Source organism: Calidris pugnax, unplaced genomic scaffold, assembly GCF_001431845.1.
Source record: "Calidris pugnax isolate Ruff unplaced genomic scaffold, ASM143184v1 scaffold219, whole genome shotgun sequence".
NCBI lineage: Eukaryota > Metazoa > Chordata > Aves > Charadriiformes > Scolopacidae > Calidris > Calidris pugnax.
The window spans coordinates 14,112,662-14,124,994 of NW_015094507.1; the positions used below are offsets into that span (position 1 = coordinate 14,112,662).

At 37.1% G+C, this 12,333-nt stretch overlaps 1 protein-coding gene across 3 annotated transcripts in view; it reads right to left on the reverse strand.

Annotated features, from left to right (window-relative positions):
* The window catches only part of KLHL32 (kelch like family member 32), a 122,752-nt gene that overhangs the window by 82,493 nt on the left and 27,926 nt on the right, over positions 1–12,333 (reverse strand). For all 3 annotated transcript variants that reach the window (XM_014964750.1, XM_014964752.1, XM_014964749.1), the window contains one exon: positions 10,408–10,588. In XM_014964750.1, the coding sequence (XP_014820236.1) occupies positions 10,408–10,588 (181 nt within the window). The remainder of the gene's footprint in view (positions 1–10,407; positions 10,589–12,333) is intronic.

The following is a 12,333-nucleotide window of genomic DNA, read 5'->3' on the forward strand; positions in this document are numbered from 1 at the left end:
TCTTAGTATCTTTAGAAATAAGTAATGAAAATTGAAGTAAAGAGCTACACTACTGTGAAAATAAAAAAAACAGTATAAGCATTTGCTGTTGACAAGTTACATTCTTGGCTGAACCTGCATCAATCTGATAGTCAGAATTTAATAATCAGTGTAACGTGTCTTTCCCAAATTTCTGCTTAGATGCACAAACACAATTTCAGACACAAGGAAAAGAGCAGAGTGTAGCACGCTACTCCTAATGAGTTGCTGCATCACCACTGAAAAGACCTATATTCAGAAGTAGTCTAAGTTGTGCTGCAGAAATAAAATAATTCTACAGTTTTCATGTGCAACCCCATACCAGAATTAAAAAAAAAATAAAATAAAACAACAGCGAACTTCTACAGATACATTAACCTTATTAGTTGCAATATTTCAAAATAAATGAGTGGTCAAGGGTAGTTCCAAATACCAGAAGTTACTATTTTCATTGTGGCAGAAGCAAGAAAACTGAATTGTAAGGACACACAAAGCACAGCATAAATCTGCAGTAACGTACAGTCTGTCTTAACAGTTACACTTAAGCAGGTTTGCCTTTTGCAATATGAAGGCAGCCGCATAACAAAAAACAGATATTTTTTTTCCAGCATCTCCAGTCGAGCACAGAAAAGTATGAGTCACATTTGCAAATTTTGGCTTAAATTGGTTTAATGTTTCCCAGTGAATGCATGAGCCTATTGTTCGTGTCCTTTGATGATTTTAGCAAGTCATAGCAAAAGCAAGCCCAAAATAAAACTGGAATAAAAGTCAGTTAGCTCCTGAACTAGCACTTTAACTACCACAATACGTTTCATTCAGGGAGGCAAAGCTTCTTGTGACTTCTTTTTGCAGCAAAAACCATGCTCAAAACTTTGACAGCTTTTAGAGGCTTATTTTTAAAGGCATACTTCATACAGTACCATCAAGACAAGTTTCCCACCCCAGTGCATATGGGCTATAAGTACATAGTTGTACAGCAAGGCTTAACCTAACAGAACTGGAGTAACATAATCTTAGTTGTTATTATAATTAGCTTCTTAAGATGCCATTTATAACGTGATGTAAATGTCATTAGACACTGACATCCAAATGTTTCAACCAGTAGTAAACTATGACAATTATATTCCATTCTACAGTGTAACTGCAAAAGCACATTGTTTATGCGAGAAGCCAAATGTTGAAGTTTGAAATGGTTCATTTTATTAATGTTTGTACTAGATACCTCTCATACCTGGCCATTTTATGAGAGTTGGAACTAGATACCCTTCATATCTTTTAAAACAATCCTATTTTCCATTATAAATCCCGCTTTCCATAATTTCGCTAAAGAAGTACCCTTAATTCCTACCTATTTATTTATTAAATTATTTTATACAAAGGCAAAAGAATAAAATCAGCTCACTGACCATTTTTCTTCGGTTTTGCACATCCTTTTACTGATAAAACCTAAAAAAGTAATTAAATGCTAACAATTTGCTAAATAAAAGTAGAATGACATGACTACCCAAGCTTGTTGTTAATATTGCAGTCATTTGTCACAGTGGCTTTCATCATCAGCTGAGCTCTGCCCTCCATCAGCTATCTCCTCTGGAACAAATGCCTTTACAAAAATCATCTCTTCATTTTATTTTTAGTAGTCTACATTTTACTGTGCTCATTTATCCTTTGGCTCTTCCTTCTTCTCCAACAAACCCCCTCCAAGCTAACAGACCATGATGACATCAATTTAATTATTCCCCATAAGTGCTATAGGCTTGACACCTACTCCTTCTTGGTTGAAATCTAACTCTGGCAAGGAAGACCCTTAAGTGCCAGGTATGAAAGCTTCTGAAAATTCAAATGGGCATTTCATAGGGTGTCCTAAAATTCAGTGCTCAGCAACAGTAAAAAAAAGTAATCAAAGCTTAGAAATTGTTAGGCAAGAGAGAAAAAAACAAAACAGAAATCAACCCTATGCCCATGCAGAAACCTGTGCTTTGCCTATTGCCACATGCAATTCTCTTACCCTCATCTCACAAAAGATGTACAACAGCTATAAAAGCTTCAGAGAAGGGCAAAAAGCATCATCAAGCATATGGAACAGCTTCCATTTGAATAGCATCTGAGTAAGTCAGAAATTTGCAACCTGGAAAAGAGATGATTGAGTGCCATGAGAAGAATACCTAGGGAACTGATGGTTCGCTGTCTTTTCCAATTAAAGAAGTAGAAGGAATCAAGTGAAACTGGTGGAAATCAGATTCAAAACAAGCAAAAAGTAGTTCTTCACACAACAGGCAGTTGGCAACCTTGTTAGAGAACACAGTGGATGAGAAATCTTACACAGGCTCAATGAGAAAGAGGATAAAAGCTTGGATGAGAGACCTATTTAGGATTGCTGAATAGCCAGGAATCACACCCTGCTCAGGAAATGCCCCTGAGCTGAAAACACCTGGGGAATTCTCAGGGACACACCACATACCCTTAGCCTGGTTTTACTCTTTTTGTCCATCATAAACATATGTCCATATCATAAACTGCTGCTGCTAAAGCGACCTGCCATGATCCACCACAGTGTGGTCATTCTTATGTTCTCACCCAATGCTGTTAAGGGCATCTACCTCTTTTGAGGCGTTACCTATTAAGTAGTAGATAGAAAAGCAGTTTAATTAATTCGTCACTTGCATATTAGGTCATCCCGTAAGAATGGATTGGGAATTAGAGGGGTTTTAGATGTCTAAGTTTGAAAACAGGTTGACTTAGGCAGATTAACTCCTGCTGAAGATAAGCAACCACCAGCATTTTATAAAGATGTTCAAGACAGTCAAACGTAGAGGTTCCACTGCTTAAATCCAACCCTTTACAAGAAGGCCTGCCATGACATGAATGCAACTAGCCAGTATCACATTTCAGTCTGATAAAATGAAATTGGTAACAGGGAGTAAAAAAATGGCACTGTAGACAACGAAGCAGTATAAGAATTTTGTTTAAAGAAAGATATTTCCTCTAAAACTTCCAACAAGCATGAGATGCAACACAGAAGGCAAAAGTATGTGCATTGTGATGGGCTGAACAAAGCAGAATGCAAGAAACCCTGAGGGAACATCCAAAAGAAAAAGTTATTTGGAATAGCATTAAAACATGCTAACACCAGCTGTATGTCCAAGAGCACCACATAGATCATAGATCACTGCTCTTCAGCAGTCTTGCCTCTTTCTTTGGATACTTCCCATGTTATTAAAATGGTATGTGGGTCCTACTCACTGAAGCTAAAAGTGACACGCTGCCCAAATAATTCGTTCAGGTGGTTGGAGAAGAAGGTATTTTCAGCTTCACTACACCCACAGAATAATAACTTTAATTTCTCCTGAGGTTGTGTAGGAAGATTCTGATGGAGACTGCAAAATATAGAATAGTGTCTATTGTATCCAGCAACGTTCTAAAATATGGGACTTCAGACTATATAGAAAAAAACAGGTATGAGACACTTCTCTACCACAGGCCAGCCCCAAGAAGTTGGCTTTCCATGGTCAGACACTCAGCAACACAGAAATTGTGGCTGAGCCCAGCCCAGCTTCAGAACACCTGCTGTAGCAGCACTGAGGTCTCCTGGAGCAAGCAAAGAAGACAGCAAAGAAAATTGGCAATTACAGCAACACGGCTGCAATGACTCCTTTCTGTCCTGCTTTTAAACTGAGAAAATGCATCAATTGAATAGTGATCAAACACCACATGTTGTTACAACACTAATTTAATTAGAGACAATGAGCCACAGTCTCCTATGACCTATCTCACTAACTGCAGAGTTGATTCTACCATACTTACTCATCCTGCTCTCACAATAGAGAGACTTGAAAAAAAGAAAAAGAAAAAAAAAAATCAAGGAGATAACTTGGAGAATAAGATATATTTTCTACTGTACAGCAGTGGCAGAACTGCAATTAATTCATGTACATACTATGAGAATTGCAACAGAAACATATTTACTCTGACAGCATAACGGCTGCTGGTAATTTCAAAATAGAATTCAGAAAAGAGAAGATTCTTGAAAATGTTTTGATAGCACCCACGTTGCTGAGCTGTGGGAATTCTGTCTGCAGCACAGGAAAATTGCTTCAGAGCATCACAGAATAAAAAAAAAACATTAATTGCAAAGATACGGATGAACAAAGTAAAATAACCCTTTACAGTCCCTTACTTGGTCCACTTTGAAAGAACATTCAAATATTTATTTAGAAAGCTTTAAAACATTTGCAAACCATCTTTGTGTATATTTCAGAAGTAAAAAAGTTTGTTCAGATAAATATTAGAAATGTTTTTATACAACAAGCCACCTCACAGCTGCCCATGCTACATTACTTCCAACAGTTTGATTAAACTTCGTAAAAGTATTGACAATGCCTGTATCAAGCAATATTTTAAGAAGTGAAGGAATTTGCTGTTTTCTTGACATTCAACTGTAATGGGATTACTAAATAATTAGTGAAAAACTTCTAACTTGTATTTAAAAGTTTATATCATACTAGGAAGACAATTTTTCTAAAAAAAAAACAAAAACAAAAACACACCTCTCATTTTTTCCAGGCCTCCTCTTATTTGAGGCCAATTTTTTTTTCCAATGAGAAGCAAGCAGCACTGAGTTCCTATTTTTCGACAGGCGGTGTATAAACAACATGTCTACAACACCAGATGCTACTATGAATCTTCAAATATCTTCTGCCTTGTTGGTGTCACCCAGAACCATGTGTATTGGGCCACATTTGGCTGATTTCACATCCAGAAGAATGAAAATATAGTGCTAAACAGTTAGACAGCATGCTAAAATATCCTTTAGATCTCTTACATCACTGTATGGTAGTGAACATGATGAGGTCAATAACTGTAAGCCTGGAACCAGTCCTAAGACCATATTCCTTCCCAAGTTTGCAGTTAGTATTCTTACCTAGGAAGAATTAATAAGAAAAAAGCAACCAAAAAAATACCAAGAGAGAAGAGATTAAAAAAAACAGCTAAGGAGGGGAGAAAACATTTTTATCACAGAATTAAACTTATTTAAGAGGAATCTTTATCAAGGCTCTTAGACAAGAAAACTGATGGTGTGGCATTAAATGAGAATATTGTATCTTGTTCTGAAGTTTTGTAGGGAGACTGGGAACTGCTTCTGAGTCAGGACATTGATAATAGAGAATGGCACAGGACAACATGAATTAGCACAGCAAAGACAAGAAATTAATCCATCAAAAGACTTGAGGCTTCTCAGACTATGGGGAAGAATGTTAAGAGTTGCACCAGGGGAGGCTCAGGTTGGATATTAGGAAAAATTCTGACACTGAAAGGGTTATTAAGCATTGGAATGGGCTGCCCAGGGAAGGGGTTGAGGCACCATCCCTGGAGGTGTTCAAAAGACGGGCTGACATGGTGCTTAGAGACATGGTTTAGTGATGGTTTTTATCAGTTAGGTTGATGGTTGGAGTAGGTGATCTCAGAGGTCACTTCCAACCTAGATAATTCTATGATTCTATGATCAGTGAGAACAAAAATAAGAAGGAAAGGATTCAAGGACTCATAAGAGGGTGTGTGGTTTGTCACCTCTGGGATGTTTACCTGACACCTCTACAATTGTACATGGGCATCCTGCAGTTGATCTGTTAGTGTATCACGGATGTGTCAGATGCCCAAGAGAAAGGAGTAGTTCTACTTGGAGTCCTTCTCTGGCCTCAAGCCACATATGGATAGGTATGACAGCTTCCAAACAACTAACAGACCAGCCTTCTAGCTTGAGCACTAGAGGAGGATCTGTTCACAAATAAGCTTTCCAACCGAAAAAATTATATTAAAATGATCACAGGAACAGTTTAGACATTTAAGACGAGAAAGTATTTCTCAACCTACACAGGAAGCTAAAAGTGAGGGTAAGGGTCTTTTTTGGCACAAAAGTCTTGGCAATGACTAGATGTTGCTAGAAGAATAGAGTTGTTTTCATCCAATGGAAAGAGCTAACATTTTAAAATATTATCTGGAAAGACAATTTCTACGCAGCATCATTTCCAGGGTACAAAAGCAAGGAAAATACTGTTCTTTTGGTACACACACATCAATGGTAAAATACTGAAAAACAAAATCACATTATAGCGCAAAAGCAGCAGGTAATTCTGATTTCTCTGAACTAGGTCCTTAGATCCATCCCTAAGATGTGTTAGGGAGAGCCTTTTCCTCTTTATGATTCTTGTAACAAGGCCTTGAAAGCTCTTTGCATTATACAGTGTTTCATACCTCAGGGATTTGTTTATGAAAAATAATTCCCTACCTTAACAACACAATATATTGCAAAATATGAACAATCAGTGCAATATGTACACACAAAGAAATTATCTGTTGACGGGGAGGAAAGATGGCACAGAAAAACCCAGAAAATAAACTGCTTAAGACTCGACTGTGACAGTTATAAATACAAAGCCTGTATGCAAAATTAATATCTACTAGTTCATTTCAGAGAAGAAAGATTTTTCTAATAATTGAACATGCTCATTGTGGAAAAAAATAGAATATTATTGACATTTTAAAATCTATTTTAGTTAATTGATATAATTTCGTTTATCCAGATCACATGGAAAATCTGTTGGTTTTTTGGAGGAAGATCAAAGCCCTGTGACTGTGAGCCCACTCAAATGAAAAATAAGGAGGAAGGAGATGTTCAGACTGGAAAACCAATGTATTTTGTACAAGAAAATCTTGAGGTTATATAATCACCTGCCAACACTGTAAATGCCGACTAATCAAGTCATGCAGTAACATTTCATTTTGCTCCCAGAGGGGGGGAAAAAAAAAGAAAAGAAAAAAAAAAAAGAATCTTTTAATTGGAAATCACTTAGCTTGCTAGAGCTATCGCAATGCACACACACTCACTAACTGAACCGCACTTGTCTCACTGCAATAGACTGAGACAATTACATGCAAATTACAGCATGTCATACAGAAAAGTTTGCCTAAAATGCTGTTTGTCACTTTAAAAAGAACTCAAAAGCATACATATGTTTACTACTCTTTCTAGGAGTCGTTTAGGGAATGGAGCTGACTACCGTATTCCCTAGCTCATTTTGAAAGAAGAGGTCCGGAACGTAACAGGAGATACTGAACGGAAAACAAATTGAAAACCCTAGTTTTCAAGTGTCCAATCTTGCAATTTAAGTCTGTATTTTTAGTGCAGTCTTTCTATACAGTTTTTTCTTAAAGAAAACAAAGACAGCATTTTGGTGTACAAATGTAACGAGCTCCCAAATCATGTGCTATGCTTAGGATTTAAATTCCAGTGTTTCAGCACAGCTGAACTACAAGACTAACCATACCAACTGGAAGAAGAGATGGCAGGCTGTTACCGTGGGAGGCTGGCCCTTTGTGTTTTGCTGAAACTCAGATCTCTGGCTTGCCTTAGAAAAACAAGTGAAGATTGTACTCCAGACTATAATCTCAAAGCAAAATTGCTAAAGCAACCTCTGTCCTTCTCCACTCTCCCACATAGAATAGCTCCAATTCCCTCAGTCTGTAACATGACATACATTTAGCTCTCCTTCTAAAGTTTTAACAAATTTTTCTTTGCAGTAAAAGAAAGCAATAAGCAGCAATTTGAAAAAAATTAAAATATGCTGCTCAACTGACCTGTTATTCTCATCAAAAAAAACACAATTTCAGAAATAGCTCCATCTAAATCAAAGTAGACACAGTAGAAAACTGTAAAAGGGCTCTGTAGAACGCAAATATCCAGTCCCTAATGTAAGCTGTTTTACAAGAGTAACAAAAAAAAAGAAAAAAGAAAACAAAACAAAAATCATGCTGATTCATTCTCATAAAGCCCTGCGTAGAATTGAACATATTTCTGGAGTAATCTGTGAGATTGTAAGAACTGGATGACAACCTCTCCAGATAGAGCTGAAGGTAGGCTGGTATATTAATCAAATCTATGAGACATAGAAACCAGAAGCTATGGTAGGGGAGTTCTTTGTGTCACACTGATGCACAGTGTTGTCATCTCTGTTTTATTCAAGGCAACTCCAACATCTGATGTTCCTGGAATCCAGTCTAGTGCAGTCCTGTGCTTACATCTCACAAAAATTAGGGAGAGGTAAGTTTCCTATGGCAATGACTTCTTCATAAACGTCTTCAGGGTTAGAAAGTCTGCAAGGTTCATCCAAGAATTTCTCCAAGAAAATCCAGGAAAAACTAAGGGTAGAAATCATCTTATGTAATATTAACAGCTAAGTTTGAAGCATATGAGTCTAGTCTTTACAGTCAGTGCAGAGAGATCTGGCATTTCCAGATGGTCATTCATTTCAGTCTAAATAAATCTTCTATCCTCTGTTATCATCATCTGGAAATGCCCGTTTCTCTTTACTGACTCTGAATGAAGCTTGGCATCATTCTCCTAAACCTTAGGAAATAAATATTTGGGTAGCTCTAATTAGGCAAAATTCCCCTAAATACAAAAACACTAACAATCTCAGTTTTAATACAAAAAAATATTAGTTTTTAATCAACTCCTGATTTGTCTAAATTATTAGAATTAGAAATATAGTGTATAGTAACTTTTTTTGCTATCTTCCTGCAGAACATAAATCTCATTTCACAATTTTCTAAAAAAGCTTTGTGTCCAGTAATAATAGAAACTGTTTGGTTCACTTCAGAAAGCACCAGTTCTGTATTTATAGCCAACACCTGAAGTCTGAAGACTATGTCCTACCAAATTATTATAACAATTTTAAGGTAGATCAGATTACTAAATGCTGCATAGATCATTTTATCACTATTTTTTTAATAGAAGAGACTTACCTAACAGTAGGTTAAATTGCTAATTGTAAGACTGGTGGGTTTTTTTCTATTCTGTTGGGCATTAAGATTTTAATTTACAGTAACTGTCCAGCAAACCCCAAGCAACTCAATTGGAAATAACAGTGTGGTCACAGTGCCTCAAATCTCAAGGTCAATGAATAAGTGACCAAGGTAGAAGCTGTTCCTACCACACACTTGAGTGCTGGGTACAACTGCCCACTCTGTGATGTTCCCAAGGACAGGGTACAATGAGCTCTGGAAGGAATCTATGTCACAGGTGCTGCAGAATGATATGGCACCCTTATTAAAATATTTCAATCAAACCAGAACAGCAGCCCTGCAGTATATCTATCATCAACAAGTATATATAGCACTTGCTAGAGCTAAAGAGCTCCTCAATCCCCCTCTGTGTGCTGGGGGAAAAGGAAAAAATGTGGTAAGCAACCTGTGCTCCAGCAGGCCAGGGCACCACGATAAAGCAACATTAGCAGCTATGGCAGCACAAAGTCCGCAGAAGCAGAACACATAAGCAAGTAGACAAGCTCAAAAAAAGAACAATTAATCAGCTCAGCATCAGCACAGTGAAAGTAACATCAAAGTTGACAATATTTCTTAAATACAAAGAATAAACCAAGTCTCAATTCTAACCAAAAGAGAAAGAGTTGACAGGAAGATAAAAATTCTGCTCAGGTAAAGGAGTTGTCATTCATTGTATTACTATTGTAACAAAACAAAAAGGTCACCGTAAAGAAGTTCACAGCATCAGTAAAATATTAAAAAACTTACTGTGTTAGAGAAAACAGACTTTAAATTAATTTCAGCTTTAGTCTCTGAACAACAACAGGATGACTCACTTAAAAACACCAGTCAACTGAAGAGCTACAGACAGTCCAACATTTTGAGCAAGTATGTTATAATGAAGGTCAGTAGAATTGCTTCATATGAAAAATGCTCTTCCTATTAGAAAACTCAATTTTTCAGTTACTCCAGTTGTAGCACCTGAGTTCAGTTTTCCATGCTGAGTGTCTGAATTACTTTTCCCAGGGAAAATTTTAATTTTTACATTTCAAAAACACTTGTTTCTGAAAATCAGGTTTTTTATGATTTAAAAATTACTATGGCCTCCTCTTTGAGAGTGAACATTTTTACATCCCTATAAAAATCCACTCTCAAGCTGACTTACATTGCATTTATTAATATTTAAATTCCCTCTCCCCACCCTTCCATGCTCTAATCACAACTGTCTCAAATGTCTGGGTTCTAAAAAAAAATAAAATAATCTACTTTCTGACTTTACTGGGGCATAACATTCAGAGAAAGATACTGCCTATCTCTATTGCAGGGGTGGAAGGGAGAAGATTAATCATAAATAATGATAAAAAAATTAATTAGGTTCTTAACATTTCTTCCCTATGACATGTATGTGGACATTTAATGTTGCATACTCTACTGAATGTGCAATAATCTTGAATTTTCCATAGGCTCAAATTTAAAGCTTGTTCAGTATGATATATATAACCATCCCCCACTCACCCCGGCATAATTTTAAATATTATTATAAGAAAAAAAAATAAAAATCTTTGGACTTACTCGAAAGTAGTCACTACATGCTGCCAGGACTGCTTTATGTGCGTGGAATTTCTGCTCTTCAGCAATGAGGGTGATGTCGCAGAGTACGCCATCGCTTCTTTGCTGGTTCAGGGCTGCCAGGACAGCATCGTTATGGGAGCTGGACTGACAAAGCCTTTGACCTGTCAGCATTTCCTGAACACTGAGAGGGGAAAGGGGAAAGATTTTGTCCAAAAAAAAAAAAAAAAAACCAAACAAACAACCAGTAGAAAACAAGCAGTTTGTCAGAAATACAAAAGAGCTTTTTCTAAAACAATATTGATAATTCTTGGAAAGAAGAAAAAGTCATGAACTACGTCAGGCAAAAATCTTTATATGGTACAGACATTACAAGAAAAGCTCAGTATAACAACATATTATGAAGCCTGATTATATACTCAAATTTTGAACCTCAACTGTTCTGATTTTCATTTGCAGCACTGAAAGGAGGTGTAGAGAGGCAGGGGTCAGTCTCTTCTCCCAAATCACAGGTGACAGGACAAGAGGAAATGGCCTCAAGTTGCTCCAGGGGAGGCTCAGATTGGATATTAGGAAAAAATTTTTACATTGCAAGGGTTATTAAGAATTTGCATGGGCTGATCAGGGAGGGGGTGGAGGCACCATCCCTTGAGGTATTTAGAAGACTGTAGGCTTAGAGACATGGTTTAGTGATGGTTTTTATCAAAGTTAGGTTGATGGTTGGACTAGATGATCTTAAAGGTCCCTTCCAACCGATTGATCTATGATTAATTCAGAATCATTTTAGAATTAAGTGAGATGAATAACTCCTGGGAAATGGACTGGCAGAAAACTAAGTGGCTCAAACAGAAGCATTAGTGGAAAGGAACATGTATGTATGTAACTAGTCCTATTAAAAAGACCAAAGACTTGTGGTCTTAGGTGGCCTGCTTCAAGGTCTTTATATAAGAAGGTGAGTTTACAGAGAGTCATTCTGGAGTAAATCAATATAGACATTAAAAAAAAAAAAAGGCATCTGTAGTTTTAAATTGAGCTCTGTCATAATCCTTTTTTCAATTCAATGACCAAAGTGAAAAATAAATTGCTTATAACCCTTGTGTTAACAACCTATGAAGAATGGACACCATGCAAGGAAATTTAACTGAAGTTTATGAATGAAAAAGCACTGATTCATTAAACATAACATGGCCACTTTGTAGTGATATCATCAGCTGATATTCTCAAGAGCTGTAAAATGCAAGAAATTCCTGATTCTCTCCCGCTGCAGAAGCATGGCAGGGAAAGGGGAACAGAACTGGAATGATACGATGCCCCAGTCATATCAGGTAGATCTCTAAGGTCTCAGATCAGCCCATGAGTGTTGACTACTCTTTAAAAAACAGAACTACCACCAGCGTACCAGACTAGTGCAAGGTTCTGCAGAAAAGCAACTAGACTAATAAATTCTGCTGAGTGTTATGACTCAGAGTGTTGCCAGAAGATAATTAAACTATAAATATCAAATTCTCTGATGAGACAATGGGCAATACAAATAAAAACGAAAGGCTAGACTGGCAAGTACATATAGATTAAGACTCTGTAAGAGGGAAAAAGATAGAATGGGAGACCCTGGAAGGCAGGATGATGACTTTGGAGAGAATGCTTTGAAGCCATTTCAAAAAACTGGAAGACTAATATACGTCGTGAAGAGCAGAACACTACACACACAAAAATGAAGCCATGAATTCAGAGATCTGAAGATATCTCTTCTCCCAGATAGCAAGCAATAGGACAAGAGGAAATGGCCTCAAGTTGCAACGGGGGGAGGTTTAGATCAGATATTAGGGAAAACGTCTTCACAGAAAGGGCTGTCAAACACTGGAACAGGCTGCTCAGGGAAGCCGTTGAGTCACCATCTCTGGAGGGTTTAAAAGATGTGTAGATGTGGCA